The sequence below is a fragment of the Leucopleurus acutus genome (genome assembly GCF_964270905.1).
Source record: "Leucopleurus acutus genome assembly, chromosome: X".
NCBI classification, from domain to species: domain Eukaryota; kingdom Metazoa; phylum Chordata; class Mammalia; order Artiodactyla; family Delphinidae; genus Leucopleurus; species Leucopleurus acutus.
The window spans coordinates 17,854,572-17,880,427 of record NC_139148.1 but is presented as its reverse complement, the minus strand read 5'-3'; the positions used below and the strand labels follow the sequence as shown (position 1 = coordinate 17,880,427).

Sequence of the window (25,856 nt, the reverse complement as noted above, 5' to 3'; positions counted from 1 at the left end):
GTGTCTTGGTACACGAGTCCCAATCCTGTTCTCTCTTCCTGGTTTTAACCCTCTTTAAGGGAGTCTTGGTAACCTGAACGCTGATTCAAGTTCATCTGGAAGGGAAGCATGTGAATGTGCGTGAGTGATATGTATTACTGTCTATTACTGTTATTGATTTAAACCGAATTGGCTACTTACAAACTGAAGGAAATCTCACCCTGAAAATGGCTAAGATGGGGCTCTTCTGACATTCCAAAACTAGTTTGTGTGTGCACAGTTAGTAGAGGTTAGCTAATACCTTGGAGATGAAAATGATCTACCTGGGCTCTCAGAAACTTTAATCGTCTGTGATCCCTGACACCGGGGTGGGGGTGGGGGGGACGGGGACAGGGAAGGGGGCTTTTTAAATGCACACAGGAAAACTTTTACATCTGTGTCTATATAGACATATGTATGTCTATGTGTACATTATAAATATGTGTCTATCTCCAAATGGCATTGACAAGATTGGTTTGTGGATGAGTTCCATTTAACTGACCTAAACAAAATTATGTGCTTATTTAAATTCTCAGAAATATAAAAAACTAGTTAAGTTTCAGGTTCATGTGATCTGGGAACATTATTAAATTGATATTTGGTATTAAATCTAACTTAAGCATGTTGGTTTAATATACACATGTCTTTAGAGTCATCAGTATTAAGTATAATACTTTTATTGCATCTAGGGTTACTGAAAGTTCATATTGTTATAAAATTTGTCAACAAAAAAAACAACTTGATGAGACATTTGAGTAAATTAAATGTAAATTAGGTAAGTTTTCTAGGAGAAACCTTCTTTTCAAATGTTTAAAAAATAAGGGAAGGGCTTCCCTGGTAGCACAGTGGTTGGGAGCCCGCCTGCCGATGCAGGGAACACAGGTTCGTGCCCCAGTCCGGGAAGATCCCACATGCCGCGGAGCGGCTGGTCCCGTGAGCCATGGCCGCTGAGCCTGCGCTCTGCAACGGGAGAGGCCACAACAGTGAGAGGCCCACGTACCTCAAAAAAAAAAAAAAAAAAAGGCTGATGACGCATGCGCCCTTTTTGGCCAACTGCATCATTGTCGAAGTTCTGCCGCTTTTCATGTGCTTTAAAGGCGAGTCCAATCTACCTCTTGAAAACTGTTTCCTGCAATTCTGCATCGCTTTCAAATCCTCTTCGTTGCCTTACCTCAATATATTTTTGGACGATAGTTATCATTTATAACTCTGCAGGTTTGTGAATTGCAGTGCCCCTGAGCTCCATTTTTCAACTCGCTTATTCAGGAGCTGGCCGCAAAACCCCAGGATTGCTTCAGGCCCTATTCTGGTTCCGGGGGGCAGGCTGATCCTTTGGTTAATTCTTCTTCCTGATTGGAAATTAGAGTGACATGTGCCTGTCCAAACACCTAGAGCTAGTCTCTCATTGGTTCCCCCACTTCCCGTTCATCCTCCGGACAAGTTGCAGACTGTATGAAACAGGAGGTTAAAGGTGCTGATTCTCCAAGTGGGGAGACTGTTAGTAAAGCGGCTGGAATGGCAAACCCGCGCACCAGCAGATGAAAAATGAGGTGCGTTTTAGAAACCTTTCCCGATCACATGGTGTACCATCGTCTGGGTTTCCCATGCATGTTGTAGCTATAGGAAGATTTCCTTGAACCTGGAGATTTGGGACCCTTGGAATGGGTACCACGCAGTATTACTTTAAAGGGTCTGCATTTGCTCACCCAACCTCACCAATCCTCTCAGCCCCAAGATTGCCCAGCCTTATGTCTCATCCAGCTGTGCGTCTAGATGTGGTCAATCCAGGTTGCATCACAGCCCCTGAACGAATTTTGTAAAAATTTCTCTTTCACTGTCTTTTTTTTTGGTAATTTATTTTTATAATGGGGTATCTGATTTTCACTGCTGTGTTTATGCCGCTTTACACCCACTTGATTCACTTACAAAGAGATATCAATAAACGTTTTTTTAAGATTCTTAAAAAAAAAAAAGGCTGATGCAAGACTGGAGTTTGGTTTTTTGGTTTTCTCTCTCTGCTGGCAAAACAAAGTTTTCTTACAATGCTAAGCTGCTTTCTATAACAGATTGTGAGTTTTTTTGCCTTTCTGAGGGATCTGACTGTAACTTTCTATATTTGCCTTTGAGATCTTTTATTGTCACTTTGGTTAGGTGAATGGGTATTGTTTCACAATGACCTATGATCTTATTTGACCAGGTGTTTTGAAACTTTTTAATATTTTTGACAAACGTCCCAAATATCAAATTCTAACTGACGTTCTTTTGACCTCCAGCTAACTTTAGGATGCTTCAGAAGAACCCTAAGGCATCTCAGAGATTAAATGAACTAGGATACTTCAGTATGTTAAATTACATGGGAAGCATTGTCAAATGAATGTTAAGCCTTATCAGGTTATACGGTATGGGCAAATGTTTTTATATTCTTAAAATTATATGAAACACAACATTATAAATCAACTATACTCCAGTAAATTTTTTTTAATTATATGGAATTTCTCAAAGTCTGGTGTGTCCTGATAAAATGTTACTCATAATTCTAGTTATTATAACCAAGTTTTTGGTCAATTACATTGGGATCAGGTGTTTAACTGTACCTTTTAAGTCTTGTCACTCAGTTACTGTTTTACTGTTTTTCCAAAAGTGCTTCATCTTCAAGAAGATTCATAAAAAGGACTTTTTGACATGTCCAAGTCTCATAAATTTCAGATCATATCGATGAACTGGGTAAGCAATTACAGAATCCTAACAGAAAAACCTGGCATCTTCATAAACACTGTTAACAAAAAGGATTACTGAGTGAACTGGTGAATATGGTTATAATTTTTACGGTTTTTGTCTAAAATACTACTGGTTTTGATCTGTGTTTTCCAGATATAAGGAAACACTTCCCCTCAAGCTAATTATGACTTACAGCAATGAAACAATGATTTTTTTTTTCTACCTGAGCCCTCCAAAAATTGGCAACTCAGATTTCCCAGCAACCTTATCAAGGTGAACAAGAAAGGTCACTACCTGACAAGCGCAGGAGTCTCAAGATGTTTTGGAGACCTCTAGAAGAGAGGAATTCACCCAGATCTACAGACATGGCAGGCAGAATCTGTGGCAAGCCCTTGGCATAGCTTTCCTGGCCCTGAGGGGCCTTTTAAAAATTCAGTCTGGGATTCCTTATGAAAAGTTCCAGCACAGCCAATTTAAAGGATCAATTACACGTATGTAAATAAATCAGACCAAGTTTGTGAAAGTCTGATTTCCATAATTTGGCTAAAATATTTGGTAAAAAATGAGGGTAATTTTGGAGAAAGATTGTTTCAATAGATATTAAATTCTAGTTCTGTTGGGGTCTGTATTTATTGCCTAAGACTTACTTCCCAGATAGCTCCCTGTTATATAGTTGTAAAGTTTAACCGAATTATTAAAGACACTGAGCTTGTTTCTGAAGCTTATAACAGCAACCTATCTTGAGATGAAGATCAGATGTCCCATGACCTGTGTGTGACAAGGCCCTATCAAAATTGAAAGCTACTGTGTTAACCATATTGTTGCCCCCAATGTTCAGGATAGAAAGAAAATTTTCTAGTGAAGTTGTCAGGGTATAACTACTCATACATGACATATATAATTGCTAGCTTTAAGTCTACTGCTAAAAGCACATACACACTGCTTGTGTTACAATTCGGTATAATTAACTAAATGTGTAGCCTATGAAATGTTTCCCCATTAGCATACCTCTGAGCCTGTTGACAGCATCTGATTAGTTTTCCCCCAAAGGAGATACCTAGGCAAATTTATATAAACAAAAAGGAGGCCTAGCACAGAGGAACATGAGGGACCCAGGGGGAGGCAGCAACCACCCTGACATCGAGGGACAAGTACTTTGGTCTACTGAAAGATTTGCAATCAAAAGGGGAAATGATAGAAAAATCTTCACATATGGAAGTATGGGGGAGTCATTCTGGCTTATACACGGTTTAACGTAAACTTTACTGACCAGAGCGGCTTGGTCATATGGTACATATGCTTTGGCCATTGAGGAGGGGAATGAATTTGTCAAGTCAAAATGGAAGACATGTGGTTCAGACATCCAAGGTAGAACTAGGTGGCCTTTGAGGACGTGATTTTAGACACATCTGTCTTGTTGAGAACTTGAATTTTCTGAACTGTATCAGACTCTGGGATACCACCAGCCATTCTCAAAGTAGTGCTGGCTGGCAGCTGCAACCTTATCTCAAGGTCTCCTCTTGTAACTATTAAATTTTTTAGACAACAAAACTGCTTTAGATCATACATTAGCAGAAAAAGGAGACATGTAATGGCCAATAGCTCCTTTCATGTTAATATCACATCAAAAGTTATAACCTACTTAGGGGGAGACCTTAGGGGGAGACTTGTAACCAGTTAATGTAATTTTATCTAAGTGCCAGGTCCAGATTGGTTTTCAGGCTCATTCTCCTGAATTTCTCAGGGAATGATATCTACTTTCCAAGGTCTGTGTGGGTTGTCACTACTACTCCTACTCCTAGATCTGGCACACCGAAACAGTGGACTAAAGAACTGAGATCTTTTTTTTTAAAAGAATTGTTTTGATGTGGACCATTTTTAAAGTCTTTATTGAATTTGTTACAATATTGCTTCTGTTTTATGTTTTGGTTTTTTGGCCATGAGGCATGTGGGATCCTAGCTCCCAGACCAGGGATCAAACCTGTACCCCCTGCATTGGAAGGCGAAGTCTTAACCACTGGACCACCAGGGAAGTCCCAGGAACTGAGATCTTAATCATACAAGACTCTGATTCAAGACTTGGAACTTGGGAGTATTTCCAACTCAGTGTCCACTCCCCAAGGTGAGGCAGGACTATGCCCCATTTTAGCAGGAAGCAGACAGACAGGTCATCACCCCATTCCCTCAAAGATTTGGAGAAGGTTGAAACAGGGGTGGGGTATTAAAACTGAGTCATCCATCTCCCCAGCCCCCAAAAGTGGACTCCCTCGGCGGAGTTTATGATTAACCTCTTTATCCAAAAGTTTATTCCCTTTCTTATCCCACACCTGTTCCCATCAAGACTGAGGAGTATCAAAGAAAAGGGGAATTTAAAGTGAGTGGGGCGCCGCAGGCCCCTCCCAGGTACAAGTCTTTCTGTGTCCCTATAGATAACAATCTGATACATAACAGAGTTCTTAACCAGGAACTAAAGCCCCCACCCAGGCAGAGGACAGTAACTTCAGGCTGTGCACAAGCACATGGACCCAGCCTGGCTGAAACAAGATGGCTGATGATTTGAGATTTCTTTAACACCACCCTGTTACCATCAACCAGAGGAAGGTCACACACCCTGCACCTTCCCCCAAATTTTGCCTGTAAAACCACTTCCCTAGACACCACCAGGGAGTTCGGGTCTTTATCACATGAGCTGCCTGTTCTTTGCTTGCCCTTTGCAATAAACTTTGCTCCAAATTCCATTTCAGTTTGTTTGGCCTCACTGTGCACTGGGCACACGAACTTGGGGTCTACAACACCAGTTTATATCCTTTACACCTTTAGTTAATATTTTAAAATATTAGTAGGGGCTCTTTGTATTATTAAAGGGATTAATTCCCTATCATGTTTGTTGCCATTATTTTCAGACTTTTGGCTTGGTTTATATAGTATGATGTTACTACTTACTGGTTTCTTGTCTTTCATTATGAGGTTTCCCAACTCCAAGGTTAGATACTCTAAATTTCTCTAAATGTATTAGTTTTAGTATCTAGAGCTTAAGTCATCTGAAATTATTTTTTCTATGGCTTCTAGGGTTAATTTTGTTCTCATGCAGATGGACAGCCCATTATGTCGACATTTACTAAATCAACTAAACCTTTTCCCAAACTGAGAACACTTAGGTCCATATATTAGCTTTGTGTCTACACAAACACCAAGGTGTGGTCAAGTCTCTGTGCCATACTTCTATATTTGTCATCATCATACTTCCTCTATTTGCTTACTGTACTTCACAGTAAATTAATAAGAGGACAAATCTCCCTTCACTGTGATCTTTTTTTAATTTTTTCTTGGCGAGTCTTAGATAATTACGGTTTCAAGAGAACTTCAAAATCATTTGGTCTAATTCTAAAAACCCCCTTGGGGATTATGGTACTTTTTCATCTAAGAAATAACTTGTCTCTCCACATATTCACACTTCAGTTGCTTGTCTATCAATAAGATCTTAACATAATTCTATCAGTCTCAAAATCATTCCTGTTAAATTTATTCCTAGTATCAACTGGTTATTATTTTGAAAACGATTTCTGGCCCACACTCAATTTCCATTCAAACTTTTGCATTTACAATAAGGAAAAAAGTTTTAGTCTGCCTTTATCCTATCGCTACACCAAATTCTCATGAGTTCAGCTTGTTTTCTAGATGAGTTTTCTATATTTTGTGAGCATTCATGTCCTCTGCAAGTAATGTGGTTCTGTTTCTACTGTTTTCATTTTCCTACCTTACTGCATTAAGGAGTCAAAAACAAGGTTAAACAGAGCATCCTCTTCTACTTCCTAGTTTTAGTGGAAACCGCTTATGTATTTTGCCATTTAATACAGTATCTTTACATTTCTGATCGTTTCTATTATGTTTAGGTAGTTTCCCTTCTCTTGTAATTTTCTTACCAAGTTTTTATTAAGACTGCTAAATATTCTCAAATGGTTTGTCACCTGTTAATACCAAATTATTTTATTATTTTTATAATGGATTGTGTTGACAATAGATTTATGGATTGTGTTAAGAGATTTAAGATTCATATCTCTTCGGGCTTCCCTGGTGGCGCAGTGGTTCTGCCAATGCAGGGGACGCGGGTTCGTGCCCCAGTCCAGGAGGATCCCACATGCCGCAGAGCGGCTAGTCCCGTGAGCCATGGCCGCTGAGCCTGCGCTCCGCAACGGGAGAGGCCACAACAGTGAGAGGCCCGCGTACCGCAAAAAAAAAAAAAAAAAAAAAAGATTCATATCTTTATACTTAACTAAATTTTTTTTGGACATAACTGAAAATTCTTTAAACTGCTAGATTTACTGCTTATAAATCTATTTTCTAAAAAAGGATAACATTAATTATGTTTTATAAATGATAAACAGTTGCAAGGACCTGGTATTTTTTTAATGGTAGTATTTTAATGGCTAAGGGGCTTGCCTACTGCTGTCCCACAGACCAGGAACCCCCACCCCTTTAGAGCTCCAGGAAAACTCTCAGCCTCAGAAGAATTTTTCAGACTCCCCCTGGTGGCTTTTCTGTTCCTGAAAGGGAACTCCACAGTACTGAAGGTTTAGGTTTGCGGTTCTTGTTACATTTTTTTCTTAATCCATAAGTCAACCTAAGGAGCCGCCAGGGAGACATGAATTTGAAACATTCCTCTAAAGTTACCCTATAAATTGCCCTTTAAACTCCCTAAACTTACTGTCTTCATCTACAAAATAGAAACAGTTGCCACTTGATACACATGTGAGGATTAACACTTTAGGCAGAGGGTCTGGCTAACAATGCAAACATTTGCAAACAATGGTAACTTTTAGCTCATTGTGAAAAGTCTGTCATGCTCTGAAGAACCTAAATTCCCCCTCTTCTTTTTCATGTGTATAGCATTATATTTTGACTTCCGTGTATACTATAGTATGCTCACTGCCAAAAGCATAGTTTCCATCCATTACCATACAGTTTGATCCCCTTTAGCCATTTCACCCTCCCCTACCCCTTCCCCTCTGAGAAGCACTTCTCTGTTCTCTGTATCTATGTATTTTTATTTGGTTTGTTTTTTTCCTTTATTTAAATTTTTTTTTACATTCCACATGAGTGAAATCAGTATTCTTACAGTATTTTTCTTTCTCCATCTGACTTTATGCTAAGTGGAAATAATACCCTCAAGGTTCATCCACGTTGTCACAAATGTCAAGATTTCTTTCTTTTTTTATGGCTGAGTAGGATTCTATTGTGTATGTATACACCACATCTTCTTTATCTGTTCATCTGTTGATGGACAGTTAGGGTGCTTCCATATCTTGGCTATTGTAAATAATGCTGCAATAAACATGGAGGTGCACGTATCTTTTCGAATTACTGTTACCCTTTTCTTCAAATAAACACCCAGGATTGGAACTGCTGCATCCTCCCTCCCTTTTTAAACTTTCCAACAGTGTAAGTGAAATACGTACTTTCTTTTCCTTTTGCCCATAAAACTATCACAACTGCATTTTAACATTGATATAGTTTCTCTCTGTTTAAAAAATTAACACACGTGGGCTTCCCTGGTGGCACAGTGGTTGAGAGTCCGCCTGCCGATGCAGGGGACGCGGGTTTGTGCCCCGGTCCGGGAAGATCCCACATGCCGCGGAGCGCGGCTGGCCCTGTGAGCCATGGCCACTGAGCCTGCGCGTCTGGAGCCTGTGCTCCGCAACGGGAGAGGCCACAACAGTGAGAGGCCCGTGTACCGCAAAAAAAAAAAAAAAAAAAAGAAAAGAAAAAATTAACACATGTACCATGAAATCGAATTTGGATACACACGTATTAGAGAACATGGGTAGGTGTAGGTAATTTACATAACAAATGAAAGCATTCATCTATATGTTTATAAAACTAGAGGTACACATTTAACATTCTGGTCAAATAAAAATATGCATTTGCTTGGTTATCTTGCTCTACCTAATAATGTAGGTATGGGCACCTAACATATGAATCCTCAAAATACAATACAAAATGTATCCTATAGGGCTTCCCTGGTGGCGCAGTGGTTGAGAGTCCGCCTGCCGATGCAGGGGACACGGGTTCGTGCCCCGGTCCGGGAAGATCCCACATGCCGCGGAGCGGCTGGGCCCGTGAGCCATGGCCGCTGAGCCTGTGCGTCCGGAGCCTGTGCTCCGCAACAGGAGAGGCCGCAACAGTGAGAGGCCCGCGTACCGCAAAAAAAAAAAAAAAAAAAAATGTATCCTATAAACTATAATGATCAGTCAACTTACAAGCACAGTAGAATTTAGGAACTTATTTGCTTAGCAAGAATCAATTATTCCTACATCAAACATCATCTACACCCTCTAATAAATACCTGAATTCCTTCTCAAAGACCCAGACACAGAAAGACTCAGGCTAAAGAGACAAAAGTCAAAAGTGGTGGTTGCCAGGTCATAAAAAAGGTACATGGCATCTTTTATACAAGAATGAATTAATGTTATTAAATTCAAAGAATCTGGAGTTAGCCATTTCTTTCTTTCTTTCTTTCTTTCTTTCTTTTAAACTATATGTACACACCTTCCCTGAATACAAATGTATATAGAACTCACATAAAGAGAATAAAGGATAGCAGAACAGGCTACCTCAAAATACGGTGCTTTGGCATATTGAACATTTTGAGCTGTAGGCACTTGAAAAACAGCAAATGTAGGGAGAGGTTTTCTCTGAACTCCCCTTTATCTGCCTAAAGACACATCCTCCAAAAGGAATTCAACTGCCATAGATCCCCTCCCCAAGGAATTCAACCAGGGAGGATGGCCTCTTATCACAGCAGATAAGGCTGACACCACACCCAGACAAACTCTGTCACAAACTATCATACTTCTTTTTCTACTCTTCTAAGGGCCCTGTTCATTTTTCCTAAGTCATTTATTCTCCCTTAAGACTCCTACATCCCTCTGAGCCTATTAGGATCATATTTAAGCCTAAATTCTAAAGGTACCTCTGAGTTGCTCATTTTTCTGTGCATCTCCCATAAATACATGAGTTTAAAACATTTAATAACTTGTTTTTCCTCTTGTTAGTCTTTTATTACGGGGGTCTCAGGCAAGTACTAGAAGGGTAGAGGGAAAATTTTTCCTCCCCTACAAGATGACCTATCATCTTGATTATTTATCTTCTTAACCAATTATACTTAAAGCTGTTTTCAGAAGGCACAGTTCTGATCAACATATTATCAGCTGACATAATAAAAAAACATTATCTGATAAATATAATTACCTGATAGCAGTCTCCTTTAAGATTGTCTAGGACATCACCACATGTTTTTCGCATGTATTTCTTACATCCGTCAATCACCATTTGGTCAATGTTCGAAATAGGTTAAGGAGAAATTTCCCCTGGATTTGGATGTATCAAAGAATTCTGAGATATACTTTTTAAAAAGGTTAAGATGAACATAACATTTTTTAACACTAATTTGCGTATCGTAAGTTTAAAAAATGATAAATGAGACAATGACTTCATTTGTTGTGCACCAAGGACACTCAAAAGGAACTCAATTTTCTTCTAATGAAGAAGCCATTTCAGCAATTGCTGAACAGTAGACACAGTACAAAGGTTACTTGCTCTTTAATTCTCAACTCTGCTTCTTTGTTGGTAGCCATATAAAAAGGTACTGGTGGGCTTCCCTGGTGGCGCAGTGGTCGAGAGTCCACCTGTTGATGCAGGGGACACGGGTTCGTGCCCCGGTCTGGGAAGATCCCACATGCTGCGGAGCGGCTGGGCCCGTGAGCCACGGCCGCTGAGCCTGTGCGTCCAGAGCCTGTACTCCGCAACAGGAGAGGCCACAACAGTGAGAGGCCCGCGTACAGGAAGAAAAAAAAAAAAAAAAAAAGGTACTGTTACTAAGTGGAAATGTTTGTTCAAGGTAGTCTTTATAACACATTTACCTCGTAACATTAACTTGAGTCTTAAGACAAAAAACGAGGAAGAAAACAAACAAAGCCCACTTAACTTGATCTCTTATACCACAAAGGATATCTCTACCATAGTGACCATCTTTGGTTTCAGTTTGACTATTTCACATAATATTCCCCCATCTCCGCCTCCTAGAATCAGTACATCTTTGCCAGTGTAATCTTCTTTGCCGCTGCCCATGATGGCCCGGGTATACGCCAGATCACTTTCCGCCAAATCTAGGGAGAAGAAACATCCAAAATGGTGACTATAACCAAAGCCATACACTACATGACTTATACCAGAAAGTGCTAGAATCTAGAAAATTCAGAAATTTTCATTTTCAATCTTTAAAAACAGCAGTATACAGAGGTGTTGTTTTTTTGGTTTTTTGGATTGTGGACTTTCATCAACCCTACTCATCTTAACACCCAACATAAAATGTTACCTACATAGATTATATACATATATACTTTAGTCAGTAGGAAGAAAATTCAGTCTTTAGACTGTTCTGATATGATAATTAAAAAGCAATTGCATGTGTCCAGTTGCTTCAAAAGAATATGAGAGAGGGCTTCCCTGGTGGCACAGTGGTTGAGAGTCCGCCTGCCGATGCAGGGGACACGGGTTCGTGTCCCGGTCCGGGAAGATCCCACATGCCGCACAGCGGCTGGGCCCATGAGCCATGGCCGCTGAGCCTGCGCGTCTGGAGCCTGTGCTTCGCAACAGGAGAGGCCACAAGAGAGGCCCGTGTACCACAAAAAAAAAAAGAATATGAGAGGTATGTATGTCCATGCCTCTCTCTCACTTTGTCACAGACATATATATACACTACCAAACGTAAGGTAGATAGCTAGTGGGAAGCAGCCGCATAGCACAGGGAGATCAGCTCAGGGAGATCAGCTCTCGGTGCTTCGTGACCGCCTGGAGGGGTGGGATAGGGAGGGTGGGAGGGAGGGAGGGAGACGCAAGAGGGAAGAGATATGGGAACATATGTATATTTATAACTGATTCCCTTTGTTATAAAGCAGAAACTAACACACCATTGTAAAGCAATTATACTCCAATAAAGATGTAAAAAAAAAAAATAAGAATATGAGAGGGAGAAAAGTAGACCGGAGTTCAGGGGAAACAAGATTGGCCAGGAGTTTATAATCGTTGGCACTCAAGGGTGAGTATATGTGGGTTCATCTTACTGTTTTGTCTACTTTGGTTTGGAATTTCCCATCTAAAAGACTTCTTAAAAAATAAGCAACATAAAATAGATAACCAACAAGGACCTACTGTATAGCCAAGGACCTACTGTATAGCACAGGGAACTCTACTCAATATCTTGTAATAACCTATAATGGGAGAGAATATAAATAACAATAATATATATTCATATACATATGTATAACTGAATCACTCTACTGTACACCTGAAACTAACAACACTGTAAATCAACTATACTTCAATAAAAAATTTTTTTTAAAAAGGCAATTACATTTTCTTTTGAAATACAATCTAAATACTAATCACTAAGAAAACTAAGGAAAAAAGAGTAACAAGACAAAATTTTCATGGCTCTACTATAAAACATGAAAGCCCAGACAAGCCACAGGTTAATCCAATGCAAATACTCATCTCAAAAAAAAAAACAACCCAGCAGGGCCATGGACAAATCTGGACAAATCCACAACGGTGGTATGTGTCAGGAAAACACAATCTAATACATTGTCACTTTGTCATGCGATTGGGGTAGGGATGGAATACTTACTAACATCCCCACTGAGGATGAGAATATTTCCAAATTGTTTTGAATGTAAAATTTTAATGTTCTGGTAAGGTGAGTCTTCATCATACACCACTTCATCTATGTCGTACTCAACCAGGCGGCCATCTGCAGTGGGCCAGTATCTGTCAATGGCCCCTCCTCGAACTATGGGTGGTAATCTGGAAAAAAAGGAAAACAGGAATGAGTCTTAAAAGAAAGGCTGCTTAGGTGAGGCTGCCTTAAAAGAGGACCTGGGAACAAGCATGTGCAGGAGCCACATAACCCCAAGCAGACTCCTAAATAGTACACAACCAATCTAAAACTTGCGCTTTGAGGTTTATACAAACATGGCCACTACCAAATTTCAACACTGTTGTACATTAAGAATTTACTTTTTAAAAAACCTTTCTGGCATACTTTAAATTTTCCCTAAAAAATGTTGAAGGAGAAAATGGCCATTGCAGACATCATCCTTCACCCCCAAATACTCCAGCAGGAATCTGTTAAGACTGCCTACATAGCTACTTTGTCACTACCACATCCATTGAAGTCCACATGGATGGAATACCAGCACCTAGTAAGGAATCCATGTTCAAGTATCCCCAACTGCCAATTATCTCCTTCACAGCTATTCTACTTTTGAATGAAGAATCATATACTGTATTTTGCTGTTTCCCTTTTTTACCCTCATTTAATCGAAAATAGTCCGTTGCAGGAATAGACACAGACAGAGAATGGACTTGAGGACACGGATGAAGTGAGAGATTGGCATGGACATATATACACTACCCAACGTAAAATAGATAGCTAGTGGGAAGCAGTCTCATAGCACAGGGAGATCAGCTTGGTGCTTTGTGACCACCGAGAGGGGTGGGATGGGGAGGGTGGGAGGGAGACGCAAGAGGGAAGAGATATGGGGATATATGTATATGTATAACTGATTCACTTTGTTATAAAGCAGAACTAACACAGCACTGTAAAGCAATTATACTCCAATAAAGATGTTAAAAAAGAAAAGAGAAAAAAAAAAGAAAAGAAAATAGTCTGTTGGCGTCGTCACCTCTTCCCCGTGTTTCATGACATTGACATCACAGCAAAGTCCAGACCAGGTGTTCTGCAGGAAATCCCTCAAGTGGGTTTGCCTGAAGATCTCTTCAATAGAGTCAAGTTGGCATATTATGCAAGCATCACATCAGGGGCACGAGATGTGTTCCTGTCCTATTATTGGTGATGCAAAGAGTGACCACATGGTTAAAGCAGATGCCCACGAGATCCCTACACTTGCAAAGGTACCGTTTTTCCCTTTGAAATTACTAAGCAGGGTGTGGAGCGGTCCTGTGAAACTGAGTCAAGGTCCTGATCGTTCAACAAACCTTCACCAGTGGCTTTGGCATGTAGAACATTCTTGCCTGAACCAATTATTACGAGAAGAGCTGCAAACTGATGATTTTCTCATTCAGTTCTTTCTGTTAATACTGAGTATTTTAGATAGGGTGAATGTACTAGAAACTAACAGCAGAGGACACTACATGACAAGGAAAACCAGACCTGGAAAGGGGGCTTGGCAAATTAAGTGGAACACAAACAAGATGGGAACTCACTGCATACATAACACAACCATGGGCAAGTCTTGTGATCTCAAGTACAGTGGGGTTTACAGTAAACAAGCCACAGGTACCTAAAATGCTGGGCTGGGCTACCTCTGACTCGCTTTGATAAGTCTTTGCTCTTCCGCTCACCTGTTTCCAAGAATACAGTCTGAACCTGTTACAGGTTAATGAGGCTTTCTATGAGGAAATACTAACATCTGCAAAAAGCACTGAATTTACAGAGCAAATTCCCATAAACTGTCATTTAATCCTAACTCCTCCTAATTTAACCACTTCTTCATCTTCCAGGAGAACAAACTCAGCTGTTGGAATTAGGCAGATCAGAGGTTTTTCTTGTAAAATGTGGCACCCCAAACAGGACAAACCCCGAGAGTAGGCAAACAGGACTTGGGGGAAGCCTCTTCCACCTCTGGCTGATCGGTGGTGGGTGGCATGAGGTGGGAGCATGAGCTACCTGTGACACTGGATGAAAGTAACAAATAGCAACTCAAGGGCTTTCAGGGGAGGAAACCCACCCCTCGGGTCGACAGCCGGCCAGCTACCGGCAATTACTGAACTATGCACAAACCCAATGAAAACAATGTCCATTCTCAATTGAGTCAGTGGTGCCTTGGGTGCAGGTAAGAGCTCTTTCCTCCACAGCAACACAGTGGTTTTTAAAGAGATGCAAAGAAGCAAGGATCTTTTTCTTTTTCTTTTTAACATCTTTATTGGAGTATAATTGCTTTACAATGATGTGTTAGTTTCTGCTTTATAACAAAGTGAATCAGTTATACATATACACATGTTCCCATAGCTCTTCCCTCTTGCATCTCCCTCCCTCCCACCCCTCTAGGTGGTCACAAAGCACCGAGGTGATGCAAGGATCTTTAAGGATGGGGAAGCCATCACCTTGATCATACCGAGCAGGACCCTGTGGGGCTCCTGGGCACAAAAGCCTTTCTGTGTCCCCCATTTCTTGATTACAAGAAACGGGGCTTCATTCAGCCTTCAAGACCTTCCCTGAGTGCCGATGGGCAGTTCAAACAGATGCTAATTAGGGAAGGGAGGGGATGTGCAGAAGAGGGAGGAACAGTCAAAGGAAACAATAGTGCAGCCTTAGGGCACGGTCCTGGTTCCCCTCCAGGGACACACAGAACAATATCTTTGAGCTGTTTTGCAGATACTGAAGCCCCCACCAGGTGGCAGAAGTTAACTGCATGCTGCCCACCAGCACGTAGACCCCAGACCAGTTGCAACCAGAAGGCTGATGATGCTGACACCCACTTACCTCCCCACCAGCCAATCAGAAGAATGTCCACGAGTGGATCACGCTCTCCTTGAACCATTACTATAAAACTCCTCACTACCCCCTCCAGGTCGGGACACGCAGTTCTGACGGCATTAGTCCACTGTGGCCCCCTTTGCCTGGCAAAGCAATAAACCTATTCTTTTCTACTTCACCCAAAACTCTGTCTCCAAGATTTAATTCAGTGTTGGGGTACAGAGGCCGGATTTGGCTTCACTAACATGAAGCACATCTCCCTGAAATGGGCTTTGGGAGATATTCTGGAGCCCTACCTAACTCTCTTTTCAACCTTCACTACAGAAAATTGAAAATAGATGGTAGAGAGAAAGACAGAATATGTCCCGGGCCTCAGGTACACCGTGTAAATTGCAAGAATTTTTCTTTTCAACAAAACATTACTGATGTAAGCTTGTTTTTCCTGTTTCTTTTCTTTTGAATAGCAGGATATGAAAATAAAGTTTCTAATGAATCCCATGGCTTCTTAATTCAGATTTAAATCACTGGCCACAGGGGAGTAATCATTTCAGATGTTACTGAGTCATTTGTTAATGATTCAGTCTCTAACAATGTCATTCCCCAGACAGAAAAGTGGCACCATTCTTGTCCTTTTGAGGCCAAAAACAAAGGGCCTACAACAAAGTATTCCCAACAACTTCCTGCCCCCTCCACCCTGATTTTATGAAAAGATGTAAAAACAGTGACAAGGAAAAACAAGGCCTGTGCTGTTTTGAACTGAAGATCGGAAGTATAACTGCATTCTCACTTCAAAAACTCCCATATCAAAACCACAAAGGAACCAGACTTCTCATGAGTGGGGAAGCCCATAAATGCATTCCATCTATTTGCTCACTCCTAGAAGTAATCCCAATAAAAACCAGACCAATTAAAAAAAAAAATCAGGCATTTTGATGTTGGCCAATTCATTATCACCGAGTTAAAGACACAGTGGGAACCCGTTCAATTCAGATGGACCAGGAAAGATTAGGAAAATTCTGCAAGCAGGAAAAGAGGGAAATTCCAGAAAAGATTGTAGGTGTGGACAAGTTCTTTAAGGATGGGGAAGGGCCCGAGGACACGTAAGCTGAACTTGGGTTGGGTAAACAAGTCTGGGTGCTCCAACAGATTTCAATCAAGTGGCCGAGTTCTACACTGTGTCCTGCTCTCTTCACATGCAGTTTCCTGCTTTGTGTCCATGTTGGAGGTTAAACAATTTTCCAGTTATCTTACATCTGCCCTGGGGCTTTCCTCTAGGCTGATCAAATTTAGCAGGATGAGCCATTATGTACTTAACTGTTCTTAAACAGCCAATAAGGACTCCCTCTTGTGGAAAGTGCCCTGAAATGGAGAAGTCTGTATTCTGGATGGTCACTTCCATCAGTGATGCCCCGACCTTACTGAAGTCTCTCTGTGTTTCTGCATCTACGGGTTTGCCTTTATGAGCAAGGGGCAAGCCCACTTTTGAGGGCCTGATAAGGAGCCACCCAGGCAGGGCAAGGCAGAACCGCTCAGAATTACCTGCTGTGCAGCCATGATTAATTCCCAGGACCTACCAGACTCTATCCCTCGCAACAAATGTCAAAACTATTACTTCTATCAAAGCTCTTTTAACATCTGACACCACTGACAAATACTTCTGTTCTGTCCAACAGAACATTTCTGGCACCACAGAAATGTTCTTTATCTGCGTTGTCCAATATGGCAGTCACTAGCCATTAGCTAGAGACATGAGGCGAGACTGAGGAACTGAACTGTTTTTTTATTAACTTAGTTTTAAATAGTCACATGTGGCATATAGCGGCTGCACTCCTTAAGAAAGGTTAATGGTCTTCGTTTTCATCTGAAAAGAACCCACCAGGGGCTGCTCAAGGTGGGTGGCCTCTGAAACTCTTAGTACCTTGCAGTAACAATGTCATCTTACCTGAAAGCACTGAGGCAAATGTTCTATCATCCCATGCTGTCATAAATCTCTTAAAACTGCTTAATTCTACTCTGGGGCCCAGAACTCTGAGGAAAGACAAGACAATCTTTTCTCTTTACTGGACAGGGTCGAGGAGTTTTCTAGCTCCCCTTCGAGGTGCCAGCCCCACCTGATTCTCTGCGTTACACAGTTCCAGCCCCTTGGAATCACTGTACACTCCCTTCTGCCTTTGTTCCACTTTGTCTAGCATCTCTTTCTCTCATATACAGTTAGTCTTCTGTTGTAAGGGCCCACTACCTCAGTCTACCAAGTGGCCAGAAGCAGAAGTCGACTTTGATCTCTTCTACATCTTAGACACTGCTCAGGGATAACACCACCATTCTGATTATTTTATCGATGAACCAAATATAAAAGAACATTCAGGAGTGGACTTACCGCTTCACCCGCTCAGTACTGTCCTGACTCAATTCTTTCATTCTTTCTTCTACTTTGTTCAAAAGCTGCAATCAAAAGAAAAGAAATGGGCTTATCGAATAAGCTGAGTGGAACAGGAGGTTGAGACCGTGTTGGCAGAGCTGTGATACTGGCAGATGCCCAGATACACCTGTCCTCCCTAATCCCTACAGCAGCCTGCAGGCCTGGCACAATTCCACACGCCACTAGCGCAACACAGTGTCAACCTCGCTTCAGCCTAAAGTACCAACAAAATAATGGCAAAGGGAAAGCCTCAAGAATATTGCAGCTGTAACATCCTGGAAAAAGGTTTACATTCCCTCCAGTGCAAAAGTAAAATCATAACTCAGTACTCAAGCAGTCAAGGGAAAGATGACAGCTAGGTTCCTAAAAACTACTGAGGAACAACTATTTTTCTTCTAAAATCACTTACTTGAAGGGAGGCAAGTTTAAAATTAAGTGAATATTTAAGATAAAATAGAAATTTTATTGAAAAAAAATAAGTGAAAGTCAGCAAATAGGTGAAAATAATTTTATCATTAAACTGAGCAGTTTTTGTGATCCTCAAATACTTGAGTAAATAAAAGTGGAAAACTGACACTGTCAACTTCTTTGCCTTGTGCATCACCGTCGTAACTCTGAAGGTCCAGCAACACCAGTCCATGCGGGTAAATTCTCAAATTGGCAAAGCTACAGAGGAAAGCATAATTTTAAGGTTAGGAATTGTATCACGGCACTCAAGAGAAAAAAGACACCAACCCAGTTAAAAGGCAAAACCACCGCTCTTTTTTCCCTATATTACATAATTGTCCCTGTTGCTTTCTCATTAGAGCCTCTTCATGGGGGCAGGGAAGCCAATCATTTAGGGAAGATTTTAGAGAGAGCCATCAAGTGCTAAGGTTTTCAAAACAGGTTCTTGGGTCCAGAAAGTGATTCTGCAGCAAGTCCTATGCATCTGATTTTTAAGAAGGTTCCCCAGCAGTGATTGACTCCTCCTTAAAAGGAAGCGAGGGTGGTGAAGAGCAAACTGGGTTCTCCCAATTACCCTCAGAGTTCAAAACAGAGCCGTGGTATTTCTTTTGTTTGTTTGAATAAATTTATTTATTTATTTATTTTTGGCTGCGTTGGGTCTTCGTTGCTGTGCACGGGCTTTCTCTAGTTGTGGCGAGCAGGGGCTACTCTTCGTTGCGGTGCGCAGGCTTCTCATTACAGTGGCTTCTCTTGTTGCGGAGCACGGGCTCTAGGCGTGCGGGCTTCAGTAGCTGTGGCACGCGGGCTCAGTAGTTGTGGCTCGTGGGCTCTAGAGCGCAGGCTCAGTAGCTGTGGCACACGGGCTTAGTTGCTCTGCGGCAGGTGGGACCTTTCCGGACCAGGGCTCGAACCCGTGTCCCCTGCATTGGCAGGCAGATTCTTCACCACTGCACCACCAGGGAAGTCCCCAGAGCCGTGTTTTTCTGACTGCAAGCAGATGGTGGCTAAATTCACTGAGCTCAGGGCCTGCAAGCCAGATCCGGCCCGCGGCATGTTTTGTAAAGCCTGCAGATTAAGTATGTTTTTTTACATTTTTAAAGAGTTGCTTAAGAAAAAAGAGGGAGTATGTGACAGGGACCTTATGTAGCTCCTTACAGGAAAAGCTTTAACCTCTAATTTAGTGTATCTGACCAGCTTTTTTATGGAATAAAAATAAAGAGTGTATCACACATGTGTAAGAATTATCTGAAGAAACTTTTCTTTCAATTAGACATGTATATTTGTATACATGCAGATGTGTATGTGCACATCTGATACAAAATCACTTCTTACTATAAGGTGTGGTTAAAGAAACGTTTGAATGACACTAAATAAGATGAAGAATTCTGTTTGGAGAATACGGGCAGTGTGCTTAGATTAAAAAAATAAATACAACTGTGGGAGTTCCCTGGTGGTCAGTGGTTAAGAATCCGCCTTCCAATGCAGGGGACATAGGTTCAATCCCTGTTCGGTGAACTAAGATCCCACACGCTGCGAAGCAACTAAGCCCTTGCGCTCTAGAGCCTGCGCAGCACAACTAGAGAGCCTGTGCTGCAACAGAAGATCCCGCGTGCCGCAACGAAGATCCTGCGTGCCGCAACTAAGACCCGATGCAGCCAAATAAATAAAATAAATATTAAAAAAAATACAACTAGTTAATTTTCACCTTCAGCCCTTAAATGGCCTCAAAATCAAGTTCAGGCCCAGGACACCACAAACTCATCTGCACCTGCACGAGCTGACCATCCCCACCCACCACCACCACCAGTCACATAAAGGAGAGGGGCCAGGGGTAAAGGAAGGAGAGAGAAATGCCACCTCTTAACCAGCTAGGTGGTTCTAGCAAAGAATCCCCCGCCAGAGAACCTAGGAACACAGAGAATGCCGAAAGGTAGAGTCAAACCTCACCGGATTAAAACCGGAAATAAAGAAAGAGGAAAAGTTGCAAGGGGGAGAAAATGGAGACCAAGAAAAAAGGTGACTGAGGACCAGGACCACACACAAAGGGGTCATTAACCAGAAGTGAGGCCAAAAGCCCAGCTGGGAGCTGCAGTCCCTACCCTGAGCCAACAGGTGCCTGGGCATGGAAGACAGGAGTGAGTGAGGTTTCACGGCAGGCCACATGGGGATGGGTCCCAGCTAACCAGGTGAGAGAAGAGGAAGACCAATGTGGAAAACAAGTTTTTAAACTAAGCATATTAGGGAATTCCCTAGTAGACTAGTGGTTAGGACTCCGTGCTTCCACTGCAAGGGGCCAGGTTCCATCCCTGGTTGGGGAACTAAGATCCTGCAAGCTATGCGGCATGGCCAAAAAACAAAAAAGTAAACTAATAAGTATGTTAATTTTTCTCTTTTTTTTGCTTTCAGAACCAACTTCCAACAGCTCTTATTACTCAAAAACTCCCTTCCAGGAAGAATCCTAAGTCTTCTAGAAAACTGGGATTGGTGTCTAGGGCAGAAGATTCAGGAACTGAGGTAAAGAGGTTGGTCGTGGCCAGCTGCAAAGGCCCTTAGGAGGTGGTAAGAGATGTAAGGCTTCACCTGGAGTGGAGGAGGAACCTACCAAGGTGGGAGAGAGGCAAGGCCTGATTGCTGTGTCCCCAAAGGACGGACCACAGCTAGGACAGTGAGACATGGGGGCAGGGAGGATGGAGAAGAGAGGCTGGAGGGCGCAAGGCCAGCTGCAGACCTCTGCTTCTATGGGACTCTCCATTAACTGGGCCAGAGGCCGAGGACGGAGGCAGTAGAAGGTTTGGGCCACCCTTGAGAAGAAATCATTTTAGATATGTTGGAGGTATCTGCTACAGGCATATATGGACGTTTGCCACAGTCAGAAACAACAATCACCACCACAGGGGTGAACCGTGTACCCTTATAAAGAAAATAATAGAAGCGGGGCTGAGCTCAAAAGTACAAGTTTCCCTCACCTCACAGCACTGTCTTCTGGGCCTCTGTAAGATTTGGGGGGGGGGTCTTCTTTTAATTAGAAAAACAAGGGAGAGAGTATGGGACATTAATGAAGCCACGTGGAATTCTAGAACTTAGAGAACAGAATGAAAGCCATCAAAAATACCCAGGAGTTCACATTTTAAAATTAATAGTGCAAATTACTAAGAATCTTAACGGTTTTACACACGAGACAGTCTAGAAGATACAAACCAAGACTTAGGGAAATGCAAAGAGCTCAATGCACCAGTGTCTTCTGTTATCAGTCATTTCCTTTCCCAGTCTTAGGTTGACTTTCATTTACATATTGATCAGGTAAAAAGTCTAGACCATCTATAAAGTCTTAAGGAGAAAAAACAAACAAAAACAACTCCTGGATCCCTTCAGCTTCCTGTCAAGCTACTTGCAGACTTTCTCATCCTGAATTTGACTACAGTCTGCGTTAGCGGAAAACCACGTATTACAGTGCTCCTCACAGTGGGGTCAGCTGACCGGCAGCATTGACATCCCCTGGGAGCTTGTCAGAAATGCTGTTTGGGGTACTGCCCCAGACCTGTGCAGCAGAAACTCTTGCAGTGGAGCACGGCCATCTGGATCACTGCCTGCCGGTTCACACTGCTTATGCTGCTCAAGGGTTCTGGGTCTTGGCCACACAGCATCACCGGGGGGTGTTTGGAGAAACAGCGATGCCCAGTGGCCTCAACCTCTGGGGGGAGTGCCTGGGCATGGGATTTTGTGAAGGCACTCCCAGGCAATTCTACTGTGCAGCTACAGCTGAGAAGCACTGAATTCTAGCCCCTCCTCAAAGATGCCAACGGAGGAAAGAAAAAAACCAGGACACCACCCCACCACCACCCTTTACACACACATACAAACACACATCCCCACCCCTAGACACACACACACACACACACACACACACACACACACACTGCTGAAGTGCTCAGACCTGAATAGGAGCACTCAAGGCCGCCTCACCTGCCGTTTTTGTTTACGTAGGTCGCTAAATAGCCATGGTCCTGCCAGGTGTGCACCGACTCCATCATCCCCTGCTCCTGGAAAATGGACTGGAGGCCTTTCAGAATGGTCTCACCATCAGCTGGAGAACAGGGGGAGAAGGCAAGATGGTCAGAATGAAACATTCAGAAGCAAAGCCAGCGAGGCACAGTTTGATGAATGAACTTTTAAGAAAACCTGAACAGAGCTGACAGCGTCGCTTATCCCCTTTGTCATGAGCTACAACGTTCTGAACCCTATAAGGAGAGGCTTCAGATTACCAGGGAACAAAATAAGAATGGCAACACCAACCACAAAACAGCTGTGCCAAAAATGCAGACAGATATTCAGGAAACTAGAAATAGTCTAACAAAATATTCAGGCTAGCCAGAAACCAGAAATACAAACACAATAAAAGACATTCCACTTTAGCTTAAGTAAGTTAATGAGAATACAGAGTACTAGAAAAAGAATTCCATCCACTGTTGATGGGTATCATAAAAAACTTCAAAACTTTTGGCTTTGTGTTCCAGGTTTTCTACAATAAGGATGGCTTGCTTTTATTATTGGAAAAAATAAATGGCGCCACTCAGTAACCTATCTCTAACTGGTAGAAACTGAACAACAATTCAATATGGTACAAGCTGCTAGGCACTGTGACCCCATCTCCCATCCCACTCCCTGCTACCCAAGTGGAGCTCAGGTCAAGGACTGAGGTCAAGGTTATAGAAATTGCGTTAACCTCTGTAGGTTCACTTGAAGCCACAATCTTCAAGAACATCCATCATTATGATATTTAGATAAAAACAAAATGCAATTTATTCTTATCTAGTTGTATCTGCAAAAGTACTCACTCCTTGAGAAGGGTAAGATAAAGAAGCAAGATGAGACAAAAGGAATTACTCTGTATTCTCAGGAGCCCGCCACAGGCTGGTGCTTTTTCCACACAAAGGAAAAGAGCAGGGGCTGCAAAGTGTCAAAACAAAGCATCCCTGTGACCTGAACCGAGGGCAAAAGAAAAAAAAAACAAGATCCACAGCTGACCACAGTGTGGTTTCACAAGAAAATTACACTAGAATTCCTTCCAGAAACTAAGGAGTGCCAAAACAGACTGGAAGGATTTCCACAATCTACGCAAGAGTCTATCTCCAATGACATTTGGAACTATGCTCCCAACACCTTCTAGTGCACAATAAGAACGAAGGCCACAAACTGGGTTCAGAGGCCAAACTGGGCAGCACATGTGTCTTATTCTGGCCTATGCAGACATTTTAAAAAATGTAAATTGCCACTTACAAAGCAGATGATTTCATCCACTCCAACTGTCGTGGGTGGAATAGTGACCCCCAAAAGATACGTCCACACCCTAATCCCCAGAACTTGGGAGTGCGACCTGATTTGGAAAAAGGTTTTTGCAGATGTAGTTAATTTAAGGATCTAGCGATGGATCATCCTGGAGCATCCAGGTGGGTCCTAATTCCAGTTAAGTCCTTATTAGAGACTGAAGCCTGGAAGACCCAGGGAGGAGGAGGAGGGGGAGGGGAGAGGAGAGGAGAGGGGAGGGGAGGGGGAGGGGAGGGGAGGGGAGGGGGGGGAGGGGAGGGGGGAGGGGAGGGGGAGGGGAGGGGAGGGGAGGGGGAGGGGAGGGGAGGGGAGGGGAGGGGGAGGGGAGGGGGGAGGGGGAGGGGAGGGAGGGGAGGGGAGGGGAGGGAGGGGGAGGGGAGGGGAGGGGAGGGGAGGGGAGGGGAGGGGAGGGGAGGGGAGGGGAGGGGAGGGGAGGGGAGGAGACAAAGACTGGTGTGATAATGGCCACAAGCCAAGAACACGTGGAGCCACCAGAAGCTGGAAGAGGCAAGCAAGGACTCTCCCCTAGAGCCCTTAGAGGGAGGGAGTGTGGCCCTGATGATACTCTGTTTTCAGACTCTAGCCTCCAAAACTGGAAGAGAACGCGTTTCTGTAGTTTTAAGTCACCCAGTTTGTAGTACTTTGTTACAACAGCCCTGGCCGACTAATATACCCACCAAAAGTCCTATTTTAACTCTGCTTAACAAACAAAAGCAAATGGAGTAGCAAAAATGGCAGTGAAGGAGTGATTTTTTTAATCTTCTCAATCTCCAAACACAGAGCAATTAGGCTAGCACAACCAAACCTCACAGACAACATTTAGAACAAAACTAAATGACAGACTGCATCCCCAAACAGCACACCAGGAGTAGGTAGAGACAAGCAGCCCTGGCCCAGAGACCTGGTGGGGTACCAGCAAGTGTGAGAGAAGTGAGCAGAGCGAAGGGACTGCAAACCCCCATAAAAATACCAACAGCGGTTCACCCACAAAGGAGGGGGGCTCCTCCTTTCAGAAGGCAGTGAGCGCCCAGCAGGTCGCGGGGACCTGGGCAGGGTGGAAGAGCCACGACCTGTGCCCGGCCAAAATGAACTGAGGCCCCTTCAGGAAAAAGCCCCGCATCGGGAAGGGACCACTGGAGCAGCGGCCACACCACGGCCCCACCCAAGCACAAGCACCGCCCAGCATGAGCAGTGGCCTCCAGTCTCATTCGAGTCTCCCTCGTTCCCAGCAAAACTGTGCCTTTGGGAAACTCATTTGGCAAAGACTAATCTAGCTGGCTTTGCTATTCTGGAACTGGTTTCAGGAAATTAAAACGGGGAGGCCTGAATTATATCCCCCAGAACTGTGGTTTTAAGACTGAATTCAGCCCCTGAAAAAAATTTCAATTTCAAACTTGATACAAAGAACTGACCTCGTTCCATTTGTGTTTGTCAACGAAGCCTGGTGGGGTCGGGCCACCGTGGAAGTGACTGAGCTGCGGGGCGGTGGAGACAAGTGCGCCCAGCAGTACTTGAATTGTGACTAGGAAAGCCACTATGCAATTATTCAATCCCTCCCTGGCCAGAACAGATGTTTTCTGTTTTGAAAGTGTATAAAACAAATCATCACTCCCGGTAAACGGCCTCAAGACTGTGTTCAGCTGGCACATCACAAAACAGGACACCAACTCCCCATGCCGGTGAAGAGGGCTGTGCAGGCAGGGTCATCCTGCGGATCACTGGCCAGGCTGTGCACCGACTGAGGGCCCTGGGGCTGAGCTGGAGCAAACTCTGTCCCCTGGGCAGGAAAAGGGGGTGTCTTTGTCTAATACACGCAAAGCCCTTGACTGCTGGCCAAGCCCAGCGTGGCAACCATCCCCTTTTTCTAACTGGCACAATTAGCAGAAAGGCATTGAGTGGGCTAATGGAGGCCCTCCAGCCAGGTTTCAAACTGAAGGAAAACAGATTACAAAAGAGATCCAGTTTAGTGTTCCCTTATTTCTATACTGTGGGCTTACCCCCCCAGCTCAGTAGGAATAGCCCGGGTCTGAATGATCCTTCTGGCTGTTGCCACCGCCCAGTCCCTGTGGCCAGGGACATGGGGACCATGCCGTTTTGCCCACTGTTCACCTCACTTCATATTCACCTTCCTCCTGACCTGGGGGCTCCCCTGTCACCCAAGCTGCTCCCAGCCCTTGGAGAGGACTCCAGAAAGCAGAGCTGGAGCTGAAACAACTACCTAGCATCTCTTTTCCAGAACCAAGGTTTTAAGATGAAAACTGGAAACCAAAGAAATGAGATCCACTAGCCTTAACAAGGTAGCTTCCTTGGTCATCTTGATCTCAAGTGCTCAATAAATGTTTTGTGGCTAAATGAAAATTTCATCTAGCTAAA

General features: G+C 43.1%; 1 protein-coding gene across 1 annotated transcript in view; it reads right to left on the bottom strand.

Moving 5' to 3' along the window:
* SMS (spermine synthase) overlaps window positions 1–25,856 on the bottom strand; it is a 52,005-nt gene that overhangs the window by 12,633 nt on the left and 13,516 nt on the right. The window contains exons 2-7 of the mRNA XM_082864022.1: window positions 22,122–22,242; window positions 18,287–18,377; window positions 17,670–17,734; window positions 12,422–12,597; window positions 10,747–10,901; window positions 9,985–10,074 (exon numbers count right to left, since the gene is read on the bottom strand). Of these exons, the coding sequence (XP_082720148.1) occupies window positions 9,985–10,074; window positions 10,747–10,901; window positions 12,422–12,597; window positions 17,670–17,734; window positions 18,287–18,377; window positions 22,122–22,242 (698 nt within the window). The remainder of the gene's footprint in view (window positions 1–9,984; window positions 10,075–10,746; window positions 10,902–12,421; window positions 12,598–17,669; window positions 17,735–18,286; window positions 18,378–22,121; window positions 22,243–25,856) is intronic.